Below are 15,181 nucleotides of genomic sequence, written 5' to 3'. Positions count from 1 at the left end.
CGTCAAGCTGACGCGGAGGCAAGGCCAGTATATCATTGCCGGCGACTTGAATGCCAAACATCAAGCCTGGGGCAACAGTCGCGGCAATCGAAACGGCACCATCTGGAGCAACGACATGGAGGAAGGCTACTACACGATCCTGAGCCCGGATTCCCCCACTCGGCTGAGTCGGTCCGGTGCCCACGCAACGCTCGACCTCTACGTAACAAACCTGAGTGACCACGTCTCGCAGCCGGTTGTATACCAGGAGCTCAGTTCGGATCACTATCCGGTGGTGGCGGAACTGGGCTCCTCGGTCAATCGGCACCAGCAGTTACGGCGGAACTACCACCGAGTGAACTGGCAGCGGTTCCAGCAGTGCGTCGATAACACCGTCGACTACGAGGTGCGTCCGGAGACGCCGGAAAGTATCGACCGCCAGCTGTGCGCTATCGAGGAGGCGATCACGGCGGCCCGAGAGCAACAAGTACCGACGGCTCGGCAGGTAAGCAACTCCTTAAACATCGATACACTCACCAAAGATTTGATTCGATTGCGGAATGTCACTCGCAGGCAGTTTCAGCGTACTGGACTGCCTGAGCTTAAGGCACGCTGCAATCGAATCACAAAAATTATCAAGGCCAGAATGGTGGACCTCAAAAATAACGATTTCTCGAATAAGATCCACACTCTCCCAGATTATGCTAAGCCGTTCTGGAAAATGACCAAAATTCTAAAATCCAAGCCTCGGCCCATTCCACCTTTGATCCCACTAGACAATAATGGCTCTAAGGATCGCTTGATAACTCCTGCAGAGAAGGTCGCTGAAATAGGTCGTCACTTCGTCAGCTCACACAATCTTGGGCAGAACATCGTCAGTCCACACGAAGCAGCCGTCAACGAGCATGCTAACAACATCCATTTGATTCCCAACGACTTCTCGGAGGAGTTGGAGATCTCAGCAGGTGAATTGACGGCCTATATCAAATCATCGAAGAATATGAAGGCCCCAGGCTTCGACAGCATCCTGAATCTCGAGCTCAAACACATGAGTGCGCCGTTCTTTGAGCACCTCTCGCTGATCTTCAATCAGTGTCTCCGGCTCAGCTACTTCCCATCGGCCTGGAAGTCAGCGAAAGTCATCCCCATCCGGAAGCCTGGGAAGGATCCTTCCTCACCCAAAAGCTATCGTCCCATCAGCCTTCTCTCAGGATTATCCAAGCTATTCGAAAAAGCTATTCATCACCGGTTACTTGAGTCTGCCGAAAATCTCAACATCTTGCTCGAGGAACAGTTTGGTTTCCGACGCGGTCGGTCAACTGTACACCAACTGACCCGAGTTACCAACGTACTTAGACGGAACAAGTTTGTCTCGAAAACATCCGCCATGGCCTTACTCGATGTAGAGAAGGCATTTGACAATGTATGGCATGATGGCCTGGTGTACAAACTACAACGCTACAATCTTCCCAGCTACCTGGTGAAAATCATCAACAATTACCTGTCGGCAAGGACATTCCGGGTCTCAATCAGCGGAGCGAGTTCCAATGCGCACAACATCGTCGCAGGCGTCCCCAGGGCAGTATCCTCGGGCCCCTGCTTTTCAATCTGTTCACCTCCGACATGCCAGAACCTCCAGAAGGCGGCATTCGGTCTCTGTTCGCAGATGACACATCCATCGTCTACAACGGTAGAGTGATCAGAGCGCTAGTGGCAAAACTCCAACGAGGCCTGGATGCCCTGACAGAGTACCTCACCAGCTGGAAGATCTGTATCAACGCGGCGAAGACCCAGGTCATCATTTTCCCCACTGCAAATCCCTAAACTTGTTACGCCTGGGGACTGTAAAATCATCCTCAATGGCACGACTGTGGAATGGGCCAATGAGGCCGACTACCTTGGCTTGACCCTCGACAACAAGCTTATTTTCAGGCAGCAGGTTGACAAAACGGTGACAAAGTGTAACGTCTTGTTGAAACTACTGTACCCTTTGATCAACCGCCGGTCGTCATTGTCCCTGAAAAATAAGCTTGCTGTCTACAAACAAATCATCCTCCCTGTGATCGAATATGGCATGCCGGTCTGGGAGAGCTGCGCTAAAACCCACCACCTCAAACTTCAACGGGTCCAAAACAAATTCCTGAGGATGATCCTCAACACCCCAGGACAAGAACATCCGAGGTCCACCGTCTGGCCGGAATAAAAACCTTACATGAACGCTTTGGTGAGTGTAAAGAAAAGTTTAGGGTCCGTTGCTTGCACTCGGACCAAGAAGCGCTTAGGGCGCTAGTTCCAATCTAGGTTATCAAATTTTTATTGTAAATATTAGTGTACATAGTAGTTAGGTTATCAAATTTAAAAAAAAACACGCTAGCGCCTCCTGAAGGCCGTCATGATACAATATATTTCAAAAATCAAGTAGAAACATAAAAATAATAATAATAATAATAATAATTAAAATTGAAGTTGGAGGGCCAAGCCGGCCGATCACTGTACATGTCAAAAATAATTGTAGAACAAAAAATGTGTAAATAAAGAAGAATTTTACTACTACTACTCAGACACTGCAGCATGAAAGCGTGGGTAGCACCAGTGGCAATGTTGGAAATTTATTCCAAATGGTGGATGCTTAGCGAAAAATCATCGAGTGGCGGTCGAACAATTTCAACGGAAGGTGCCGACAAGCATTTGGATGCATTTAGTTATTGGAAAGGCGCATTGGGAAAAGAAAATAGGTTCTTCTCAGGACCAGACTTTTATTGAAAGAAAGAGTTAATTGCGAAAATGAACTTATGGCATCGGGTTTGGTGTGGTAGCTTAGTTGCTGTTAGTGATTACATCCATTCAACAAATTCATTTCATCATCCCTTCAATCGAGCGCTTGTGATTCTGCTACCGAAAAGAAGCTTTCTGACAGCGTAAAACGATTAAGTTGAGCACTTTGAAGAAAGTTTATCTCGGGTTGACCATCTTTTGTATAAAATGATGGCTCGGAGAAAACTGATTTCAATTCTAAGGACTAACAGAAACATAACCAAATAATGAGTCTAACTTGGGTGCTCACCCTTTACGCACCATGTGAGTCTAACGTCCAATGGAACGTTTGTCGTAGCAAGCTCAGCCTCAACGTCAGATGATTCCGTCTGGAAAACAGATGCGAAGTGTCTGGCGAATAGATCACACGCTTCAGATTCACTTGTCGACTCACTATCCTTATAAACCACATTAGGAGTGACAGACGTATTCTTCCTCTTACTATTAACGAAGCTCCAGAAAGATTTAGGTTCACGACGTAAATTATTCTGCACTCTTAGAACATGACTTTTATACAGTGCAGCATTCAACCGTCTGTAATCGTCACTAGCGCGTTTGAAATTTAATCTTGCAAATGTCGAATGATGAACTCTCAAGTAACGATGCCAACGTCTTCGACTGCGCTTTAGTTTTTTCAGTTAAGGCGTATTCCAGGGAGGGACCGCCGGTTTCCTTTTCATAGGAACATTTGCACTTAACCAATCACAGATTGCATCGCTGAATTTAGCAGCCATATCATTCACATCCTCACTGTCGTAAATAAAACTCCATTCCAGACCAGACAGGTGAGCAAGGAGGAGGTCAAAGACAATTTTGCGATAATTTAGTTTTTGATCGAATCTATTTGCTTCTTGAAGAGGCAGTTGACTGTTGCCAGAAACATCACAGCGGACGCTAAGTGGTGGATGGTGGAGATCGACTGGTAGCAAGGGATCTTCTGCAGCATATACCAAAATACGACTGTGTATTGGAGCGAAAATCAAGTCGAGTGTACGGCCTAAGCTGTTGAGTTGAACATTTGCTTGGGATAGGTTCAGGAAATCCATTCCATCAAGCAAAGCGGTTCCTGCTGGGGTCACAGAAGATGAATTGTCAGGACGGATTCCGTTCTCATCAATACACCAAGTAATTCGAGGTTGATTGTAATCACCACACACGAACACGATGTCATCATCGGACGCATTTTCGCAAAGCTCACGAACGGTGGAAATGTGCTCATCCATCAAGTCAGCATTTCGGCTTTTGTCCGGAGGAACATAGATAGCGCAAAACCGGAAACGAGTACCTCCAATGTTGGCAGCAACACACACCTGTTCAAGCCTACTACCATGACACGCAACAATTCGTGAACTGCAGTGTCGTTCTGCTACAGCTATCAGTACACCACCAAAAGAACGCTTATCACTGTTCAGTGGGCTCCGATCACACCGATAGACGTTGAAAGAGGTACTAAACACCTGCAGCGAGTTGATGCTGTCGTCTAAACCAGTCTCCGTTAGAATAATAACGTCGTAATTACAGTCGATCGAAGCAAGGAAAATGTCGTCTAATTTAGTCCTCAATCCTCTGACATTTTGGTAATACATCCAAGCACGAGCAACATCCTTACAGCTAGTAAACGCACATCCCGGTGACGACCCCAATACCGTAGAAGACTGACAAACACCCATGAGCGTAGACGTTGAAAATCTGCGATCGGTCGAAAGTTGAGGAAGCGAATTATTCGAAACGGATGAGTACTTGCCTGCACTCGGAGAGCGGAAGCCCCATCCTCCGATCTCAAACACAGGACCGGGATGACTGCTGGACGCTGGCTGGCAAAGCTCGACTGTGTTGAGGGGAATTGGGGCCTCCTTATGACTAGCAGGCGCGCATCCCAGTGACGATTCCAATGTCGGAGGCGATTGACATGCTTCAGTATGCGTTGACGTAGAAATTCTGCGATCGGTTGAAGAATGATTCAAAACAGATGAGTACTTGCCTGCAATAGGAGAGCGGAAGCCCCTTCCTCCGATCTCAAACACAGGACCGGGATGACTGTTGGTCGCTGGCAGGAGGGGCTCCACTGTGTTGAGGGGATATGGGGCTTCCTTACGTCTAGCAGGCACGCATCCCGGTGATAATCCATTGTCGCCTGAAATGGGAGGCTGGAAGCCTTTTTCTCCTGACAGGACCGGGACGACTGATGAGCGCTGGCAGCATTGGTTCGACTGTAATGGGGGGATATGAGGCTTCCAACATGCAAATATCGGTGCGTCCCGGGATGAAGGTATTTAGTTTAAGTCCATCACAGGATTCACAGAAAGCGAGGGCAATATGTCCTGTGGCTCCGGTGTCAACGGTTTTCTTGATTTTAGCGGAATCCGAAATTTTTGAGACCCGTAGTTCTCGAACTCACGAAAAACTACTCCTCCAGGCCAAGTTGCTGGATCTAGTGCCATTTCTTTCAGCGAAGGGTCAAGCCCAATTTTGAAGGAAACGAAGCTTAGAGTGCTGATATCCTTTTCTTTTGCAACAAGCTTCACTACATCCGGATCGGTGTCTAGTGCTAGATTAGACTTAACCATAGCTCCGACCGCCTCATTGGTTACATCTGGTCTAATTTTAGATAAGTACAGCCAAAACTTCTTCTCATTAGCTTCGTTGAATATTGGAACGGAAACAACTTTATCGGTTGGTTGTTTGCTTCCGATTCGACATTTTTCAGAAGCCATCACAGCAACATCAAGATCGCGTGGTGGCTTATTCGGTCAGCGCAGATCTAATGTTGGCCAACGGTGTGTAGCAGGTGTCAATGGCAGTGCTGATGGTTTTGAATTTAATTCCTTTATTTCGGCACGGAGCTCGCTTATTGCAGTAGTGAGCGTAGAAAGTGGAGAGTGTTCGTCAGCTCGAGATGAGATTGCTCGGAAATGCCCATTTTCGAACAAATCGGCGCATTTATCGCTCATCCAAAACAGATTTTTCTTATGCGTAGTGAAATAGTTCATCATTGCGCGTGTAACACCACCAGAGCAAGTATTCATATGAAATGATTCTCCACAGTAGCCCCGACAGCGAACAACATCAATACCAGTAATGGGATCGACACATTTTGCGCATAATTTAGCCATGCCGTCGACCGCCTTCGAATAGGCAACGTGAGCGCGTGTATGTCAAAAGCTTGTCTATGGAGCTTAGCGCTGAATATGTTCAGTAGTTTCCGATGTATTCTGGTAGATGGCGCTTCGGCAAAAATCGTAGAGCGTGAGGGCAGGGAGCTTTTCGATTTATTATGGTAGTACGGGTAGTGCACAAATTGAAACACTTCACAAACACGTTTTTCGACGACCGACCGACAAAACAGAAAAAACATCCAACTACCGATACACTAACGCGATGAAAGAGCACACAAAAACGAAATAACAGATTCAAAAAAAACAGTAAAAATCGGGAATAAATCAAGAGGTAAAAGTCCGCACGTCATATAACATAGCAGTGATGCCAGATACATGCCATGCGAGTCTGACTTGGGGGCTCACCGCTAATATGCCACGCGAGTCTGACTTGGATGCTCACTCTACTCATCTCTGCCATGCCTCGAGGTGTCGATAGCGATAGGTACCAACAGTTCTACGCTACGACCCTCCTACCTCGGTATATGCAGTCCATACTAACACCTATGCGGTCACTCTTCTGCCATGCCTCGTGGTGGCGACTGCGGTTGCCACCCGCTGCGACACTCTTACCTCGACATGTGCAAACCTCTCATTCACTTCCCCGCGCTCAGCCTGTTTTCGCTCTAACTATCCAATCACAAGTTAGTCATGCTTGTCGACTGCTGCTCGGCGCGCCAGATTCTCTACAAGCTGCAGGCAATCTGAGTGGTTGCGTTCCACTTCTCCACCGCTTGGCACATATTCTGGATAAGGGTATCCGGGGTTGTGTCCCGACCGCAGACGTCTAGCATAGCTCTTCTTTCGACATCGAAACGAGGACATACGAACAGTATGTGTTCTGCAGTCTCGTCAAAACCTGGGCAGTCAGGGCAGACGGGGCTCTCCACGAGCCCAAACCTGTGGAGGTACTGCCGGTAGCAGCCATGGTCTGACAGGAATTGTGTCAGATAGAAGTGAACTTCCCCATTGGGGGTCTCTCCACCCAGCTCGATATGTTAGGTATCAGCCGGTGGGTCCACCTACCTTTAGAAGAGTTATCCCACTCGCGCTGCCATCTGGCAACCGAAGTCACCCTGATGCGTTCGCGGGCTCCTCTGGTGCCACGTAGCTCGAAACACTCCTATAGAATAGATACGGCAACGCCTGCCAGTAGCATACGTCTACTAGCACACACCTTGGAACTGTTGGACATCATCCTCGATAATGCCGCAACAGCAGTCGAAGCCCTCTTGCACGCGTAATCGACATGGCTGGCGAAGGTCAGCTTGTCGTCTATTACGACCCCGAGGAGCTTCAAACTCCGCTGTGATGCGATCGCGACTTCAACCACGTGAATCATTGCATGTTGAACCGACTTGCGGTTGTTGACGATAACCACCTCCGTCTTCTGTTGAGCGAGCTGGAGACCTCTAGCGCTCATCCAATCCTCCACCGTGCTGATCGCGTGTGATGCAATCATTTCTACCTCGGAAATTGACTCCCCGTAGACCTCCAAGGTTACGTCATCTGCGATCTTAACACCAGGAGGGAACTTCAGAACCCTTCAGAACTTCAGGGCTTCAGACCCCCGTCATACATAAGGTTCCACAGTACCAAGCCCAGTATTGAACCTTGCGGAACTCCTGCGGAACTCTGACCGGCATCGGTCTCGTATGATAGTACACGGTTCTGGAAATAGCTTTCCAAAATCTGGTACAGGCCTACCGGCAGGCTAAGCCGGTGTAACGAGAGCGCGATAGCATCCCAGCTTGCGCTGTTGAATGCGTTCTTCACATCAAGTGTCACCATTGGCGTAACTACAGGGGGGCTAGGGGGGGCTATAGCCCCACCTAGGATCTGGCTAGCCCCCCCTAGAAAATGTGTTACCTTGTATAAGTATTGCACATGTCTAGTCCACTGGTTATATACGGGGGTAAATGCAGAGAAAGGATTGTCTTCATTATCCAATCCCTCTCTTCGAAACACTACAACAAGTTGAATCTATTCGCTCATGTTTTTGTACTTCGAGCAATTGTTATAAGGCTTGCTCACGACAAAATCTGGACCCCTCAAAACGCGTTATAACTTATGAAATACCAAAGGAAATACCTCATCATCAAGTGAATTAAAAAAATATATTATTTATTTGTATTACAAATACTTAATAGATAATGGACAATTCCTTGAGATTTTCAAGTTTTTCCAGGTTTTGTGAGTAATTGTTATCTAAATCGAGCGTATGATCTTAACCTGCCTAGCTAATACCAATCCTAAAAGCTGCAGCGCATTTTTATTATCACTGTAGTCTTCTTCAGAAAGTTTCAGTAAAGCTCATAGATTTCAAGTAGAGGTAACTAAAAGTTGAATCAGAAAGAACTTTGTATTCTTTCGGATGGATTTTAGAAACTCCGCATACTATTTAATTCTTTAAACTCCTATTGTCGCTGCAGCAATGAAACCAGTGAAAATGTCTCAGTAGGCGTGAAACAGACCTACTGAGAGAAAAGATGTGCTAAATATTCCTATGTGTAAACAAATGCTCCTATAAGTTAATTTGTTGCAATTTTTTTTAACTAAATTGAAAATTAACGACCAATAAGTTGTATTGAGATGTAAAACTGATTTTTTGAAATCATCCTAGAAGTTATTCTAACAGAAAAGAGAGGTTAGTTTGTTGTGGTCAGATCGCCGTTTGAAAGCCCGTAGGAACTGTCAGGCCACTGAATTGAAAGCTGGCGCAGAGTTTAACCAACTATAAATCCAATATAAATTATGTTTATAATAGTGCTGTCCAATGAGCAGCTCGAAGTAGCTCGAAGTTGTTCCTGTCACGCTCATGCCCGTTTGTTGACAAAAAAGAACGAGCAGGACGGGAACAACTTCGAGCTACTTCGAGCTGCTCATTGGACAGCATTAATGTATTCTAGGTTCGAAGCAAATCAAAAAATCCTTCAAAAATCAGGATCGTGCTTCACATTCTATTTACAGCGAGCGCAACACGTATGGTTTTCTGAGCCTATCAAGGATTTTGGGAATCCTACGAGATTTCTAGATTTTTGGTAACAGGGCTGAGCGTCGATGAACATCATTTGAAATATTTAGGTCGTCCATTGCTATCTAGTAGACCAACAATATACATCACTTGAATCGAGCGAAAATGGTAAACTTTCTGTGTTATGAGTGTTAAAATAGAAAAGTTTAAAAAAAGTTAGCCCCCCTAGAATTTTTCATTAGTTACGCCAATGAGTGTCACTAACGCACAGTATCGAATACCTCGACTTTTCTGTTGGATCGCAATCTCGGCGGTCTTTACCACCGAGTTAATAGCGTCCAACGTGCACTTACCCTTGCGAAAACCGAACTGGTTGTTAGACAGGCCGTTCGTACCCTCTGAGTACGGGGTCGGCCTGTTGAGGATGATCCTCTCTAGCAACTTGCCCGTCGTGTCTATAAGGCAGATTGGTCTATGCGCCGATGGGTCGCCCGGCGGCTTCCCGGCCTTGGGCAACAATACCAGTTACTATCTTTTCCATCTCTCGGGTTCGAAAAAAAACATGTTCGGGTTCGCTATGATTGCTGCCTTGAAAGCGCTGTTCGGAACTCCATCAGGCCCTGGAGCTTTATTCGTTACTAGGGATTTGGTCACCGCTAGTAACTCTTCGTTCGTCACCGGAACCAACATTTCGGCCGCACCCATATTGCCTTGTGGTGCAGGAGGCCAGGGACTTGTGGCTCGAGACGGGAATAGTACCTCGATAATCCTCGCCAACCTATCCGGGAACCGTTCAGAGGGTGAAGAGCTCCCTTTGGTCTTGGCCATCACTATCCTGTAGGCGTCACCCCACGGATTCGCGTTGGCTCCTTCGCATAGGTTGTCGAAACACGCTCTCTTACTGCTCTTAATGGCCAGTTTCGCAGCTCAAAACACTTCACGGCGGTCTGCTCTTTCATCCTCGGTGCGGGCACGTTGCATCCTTCGTCTAGCCTTGAGGCAGGTTGATCGAAGGGCCGCAATCTCGGGACTCCACCAGTATACCGGGCGTCTGCCATTTTTCGGCAGGGCTTTCCTCGGCATGGTGGCGTCACACGCGCGTGGTAGGACAGCTACAAACGCATCCCCGCTTAGATCTTCAGTGTTGGCTTCCAGTCCCAGGGCCGCGGTGAAAACTTCGCTGTCGAAGTGATTGGTTCTCCACCCCCGGACCTGACAGGGATCCCCGGACCTCGGATGTTGCACGCCATAGTTGATCTTAAAGCGAATTGCTAGATGATCACTATGGGTGTAGCCCTCGTCCACCCTCCAGTCCAAGTCTGGTGCCAGACCAGGACTGACAAACGTTAAGTCAATCCATGACTCGACCCCGTTCCTTCTGAACGTGCTAGCGGAACCATCATTGACTAGCACTGCGTCGAGCTTCGCTAGCGCCTCTAGTAACGCTTGACCCCTTCGATTAGTGCAGCGGCTACCCCACTCCACTGCCCAAGCGTTAAAATCTCCTGCTATGACGACTGCTCGCTGTTTGGAACAGCGCCATGCATATTATGTATAATACAAAGTTTTGGAATAGGATTTTTTTTTTTAATCAGTTTCATTGGATTCATCCGCCACTACGCATTTTTTTTCGAGGACCCCCTGGGGCGAAGGTACGTCTAACCGAAGGTACGTCGCGTCGTTGATTGTTCTCGTAGCACATCGAACGGGATGGACTCCTTCGTAACATTTCAGCACTTGCACCCAGGGTTCGTACCTTTTTTGTCTTTTTTAGCGAGACTGACTCAAAATAAAATAAAAAGTATATTTTTCGTTATTTAATTCAGCTGATGAGCTATTTTTATAGATCCATGTTGAAAAGTTAAATTACAATGGTTTTTTTTAGGCATTGCGTGTTCGTCTTAGGCTACCCATCCATCCCCATCCTACATTACAGACGCTTTTAATTTTCACCGCCCAACCTCACACATTGGTTTTCTGAAGGCTCATGTGAACTGATCGCTGACGGCGCTTCTTTGACCGTGCACTACAAATGTACGGTTTTCATTATTCAAGGAATAGAAAAAGCAGAATTTGTTTCATTTTGCTCAGAATGTTCTTGACTTGTGATACTCATTTTTGGGTAAAAAACAAAACCATCGAAGTATATTTTTTTATAGATAACCACTTTTTATTCTGTCTCAAATTTAATTTAAAATTTGTTTTATACAATCTACGACACCACGCTTCCACCTGCTCTCTTTCCATCCTGACCGCAGTTTGTCTCGTGTTTTACATTCGTTAGGGATATTCTCTCTTTCTTACAGTTATAAAACCGCCAATCAACACAGTCAGATTTCATTTTTGTTCGGATTTGAATCGGTATCGAATTTCCGTTGAATCGTTACTGAAAAGTTATTTATGCTGTTCGAGAGATCCTGCGACTCAACGGTGGTAAAGAGGATTTGCAATTCATGTTTCAATGATATCAATATTCAATTATGTTACTGTTGCATTTATGTTCTTTTATAAATCTTATTCTCGTCCTAGGGGGATTACTCGTAGTCACCAGTTCGTCTGTACACGGAAAGAAAGATCACACTTTGAATGCATTGCGTGGATTTGGGGTTCAGATATTTGCTAGATCCATGTCCTCAAGAGAAGAGAATGCTATTTGCGCTCGCATTACCACATTCATTCAAATTTATTCATTCATGCTCCACCTAACCGATATTCTATGATATTTTTTTTAAATATATAAGTTTTTGTTCCTTTTTTATTTACTCTACAAATGTGTTTGCTTCACGACCGAAATGTTGTATCCATTTTACTCCATTTGCTACAAGTTGTATGCTACTACCCTCTGTGTTTATAATACAATATCGTTTCAACCGATCGAAGTAAATTAAAGAAATGAAATAGAAACTATCTTACAAACTAGTGAATTTAAGTATACTGTTTTGCGTGCTTTGCGTTGTGTTTCGAATTTTTTTTTTGTGTTACACATGACTGTTCGAAGAAATATAAATCTACGCTTTTCTGTGCTTTCCCTACCAACTGTTCGCCTCAACCGACCTTCTTGCTGTGAAAGGGTTGATAAAAGTACGGAGTGAAGAATATGATAGATACCGACCGACATCCTGAAGGATAAGGCGAAATTAAATGCAAAAGTTAAGAACGAAAAACATAAGTCGAAGGATTCACTATACATTATGTACAAAATCGAACAGAAAAACATTCTTTTGAGCGCTTCGATCGATCGATTGGCCAATAAAACCGTTTGGTACAATTTAGGTTCAGATTCAGATGAGATGTGATTCCGTGTGTCATTGCTGAAGTCTGTGTTTGTGCTCGATGACTAAAATTTATATTTACACAAAAGAATTACGGGTTTTCCAAGTGCTTTTGCCGGCACTAACTGCAAATGATTGTTATCCCCAGAAGAGATTTTTGTTTAACGGGTAATTTATTTTGCTTTTATTTCGATTTTTAAATGGGAAAACTGCTTTTTGTATGGGTGTGGTTGTCTGAATTCGCTTACAAGCTAAAATCACCGAGATCTTGATAAGGAGGGGACTATTTTGTTAAGAAGGATTATGTTTTGGTTGGCCTTACCATGGAAGAAAACATTTTAATACTTTCCTGAATAGTCGTTCCTCTCACGTGTTTCGTTCAGAGTTTCTCGATTGAAGAGAATGGAAATCGTTTGAGCTTTGGCAGGTGATGCTGAGGATTAATTTAAGCAGTGGAGAATTTTGCAACTTTGATAGAAACATTTGAATTCTCCATATTTGGGGAACTTCAAGCAAAAGCATGATGTCACAAAAAGGGTAACAACCGATTTTTTTTTCAAAATTTAATAAACTCTCTCTAATGGCAAATTTATTGTTTACATTATTGAGCTTTTCCTCTCGTTAAGAAATGAAGTTTGAAAAGAAAGCCTAGTTTTAAATGATGCCCAGGCTCTTAAATTGAAGCTACAAATCAGTATTTCAATATTAGCAATAAAAATCAATAAAGCAACGATTATAATGTTTTCAAACAAAACCTTATTAAGTTGTGTACTGTGCATGTAATTACGTATCTCTCTATGAATACAAAAATAAATTCCACCAATCAATAAACACCAATGGCCATTCCGGAAAGAACGATCAATAACAAATAATATTTTTGGCATATAAATATAATTTGTACATAGTTTCTGTACGATCGTCATCTACGGAACGGCCATAGTCTGACAAAGCTCAAACCAAGATCTGATTCCCTTCCAACCGTCGTTCTGAACCGTCGCAAGACAAAATCCTTCCTAACCCCCCGTAATCCCACCGTCAACCGCCATCACGTGCCCTTAATCCCTAGTTATCACCTCGCTTTTACTGCTTCTCCACCTTCCCGACGCCACCCATGAGCAAGTGTTCGCCCGAGATCAACCCGCTGGATGGCTGGTGGGCGTAGTTCCGGATCTGGTGTAACGAAATCAGCTGGTTGGGAAAACTGTTTCCACCGCCTCCACCGCCACCACCAGCACCGCCATTGCCGGCCGTTTGCTGGATCGCTTTCTGATTCTGGAAGCTGAGCGCGTCGTACAGATAGGGTGGCCTCTGCGCTACCGCCAGTTGTTGGTGGTGGTGTGCCGCCGCTAGGGTGTTCAGGTGCGGTGGCATCACGTTGATGGGCGTGAACGCTGAGTTGGTGGTGGTTTTGGTAACACTCGACGCGTCGTACGAACCGCTCGTCACCACCACGTTCGCCGCCGATGAGGTTGGGGTCTGATTGTTCACATGTTGCTGCTGTTGCTGTTGAGGATTTTGTCGGATCACAACCAGGTCCTCGCCGACGTCGTCCGTGCTACCCGAATTGCCATTCAAATTACGGTGATGATCTGAAAGAAACGAGAGTATAAGCGTCTAGATCAGGGAAGCGATGTCGTCCATAGGGTTATTGGTACAACATCAAAATTTGGGAAAACTCACCATTTGCGGAATTGCTGCCGCCGCCTCCACCTCCTTGACTGCTACCGCCGTGTTGCTGTTGGATTGCAAAGTCGTACTGCTGTTGTTGCTGTTGCTGCATAGCTTCGGCAAGGGACGCTGCGGAATCGGGGCTTACTTTCGGCCAGTAGGGATGGTCTCCACCTGCAGCAACTAACGTAGCTGCCGCTGCGTTGCCGACCATGCCGCCCATCCTGTTGAGGCCTAATCCAGCTAGGCCTGCCAATCCAGCGGTCGCATCGGAGCTCGATAATCCAGGAGTAGAAACCGCCACCGCTGGATTGTTGTTGTTATTATTATTGTTGTTATTATTGCTATTGTTTCCCCGGTTCCGGCGCTTCTCCTCCTTCTCGGCGTGCTTCTGCATGTGTTTCGCGAGGTAGGTTTCCTGGGTGTAGGACTTGCCGCACAGCTGGCAGATGTGCGTCTTCAGGTGCTTCGAGTCCTTGTGCTTTGGTATGTGCTCCAGCAGAGACGCCTCGTCGGTGAAACACTTGTAGCAGGAGTTGCATTTGTACGGTTTGTCCGTTTGATGGCACCGCGAGTGAGACTGCAGGTTCGAGAGCTGAGAGAAGGCCTTGGGGCAGCCCGGGTGTCGACATTTGTACGGTTTGTCGCCGGTGTGGGTCCGTATGTGCTGCTGCAGGTGCGACAGTTGGGTGAACTTCCGCTGGCAGATTTCGCACCGGTACGGTTTGATGCCCAGATGTATCCTGGTGTGCTGCGACAGGTAGCTCGAGTTGGCAAATGCCTTTGTACATTGGGCGCACTTGTACGGTTTGGTTTCGCGCATGTGCAGCTGGCCACCATGCAATTGCAGGTCTCCCTTGTTGGCGAAGATCTGGAAGAGGTGCAAGAAGAGAAATTGGTGTTAGAGATCGATAACCGAACATGTTTTTTGATATTTAAGATTCACATATTTAAAATAAATTTCACATGAGACCCAAAAAGGCAAGAAGCTGTTATTAAAGCATAGTGCCCTTCAATTTGAGAAAAATACGCAACCAATTCAGTTTTCGACATTATTTCCTCACGGCTTAAACCTTTGGTAAGCAGCATCTAAAATTTGTGTAACTTCACGCTCTACGACCCTTTCCCATTCACAATTTATGTGTGACGTAATTTATGGAACTTTTATTCCTTGAAACTATACAAAAAATAAGTTTCAATTCAGAAAACCAAAACAAAGATCGTCTCCTTAATTAATTAGAGTTGATGGTGAACAACAAACCCCAAGACTACTGTGAAGAACCGTGTAATGACGGGACAACAACGTCATCATTTCCGTT

The 15,181-nt window shown here is 45.7% G+C and overlaps 1 protein-coding gene across 3 annotated transcripts in view; it reads right to left on the bottom strand.

The window, feature by feature from the left end:
- Positions 1-11,066: 11,066 nt before the first annotated feature.
- LOC134223930 (zinc finger protein squeeze-like) overlaps positions 11,067-15,181 on the bottom strand; it is a 99,216-nt gene continuing 95,101 nt past the window's right edge. For all 3 annotated transcript variants that reach the window (XM_062703155.1, XM_062703157.1, XM_062703156.1), the window contains 2 exons: positions 13,875-14,733; positions 11,067-13,783 (listed from right to left, as the gene is read on the bottom strand). In XM_062703155.1, the coding sequence (XP_062559139.1) occupies positions 13,275-13,783; positions 13,875-14,733 (1,368 nt within the window). In that variant the 3' untranslated portion in view covers positions 11,067-13,274. The remainder of the gene's footprint in view (positions 13,784-13,874; positions 14,734-15,181) is intronic.

This window comes from Armigeres subalbatus, chromosome 3 (assembly GCF_024139115.2).
Source record: "Armigeres subalbatus isolate Guangzhou_Male chromosome 3, GZ_Asu_2, whole genome shotgun sequence".
In the NCBI taxonomy this organism is placed as follows: Eukaryota; Metazoa; Arthropoda; class Insecta; order Diptera; family Culicidae; genus Armigeres; species Armigeres subalbatus.
The sequence above is the reverse complement of the archived record's forward strand: the minus strand, read 5'-3'. Positions and strand labels throughout refer to the sequence as shown.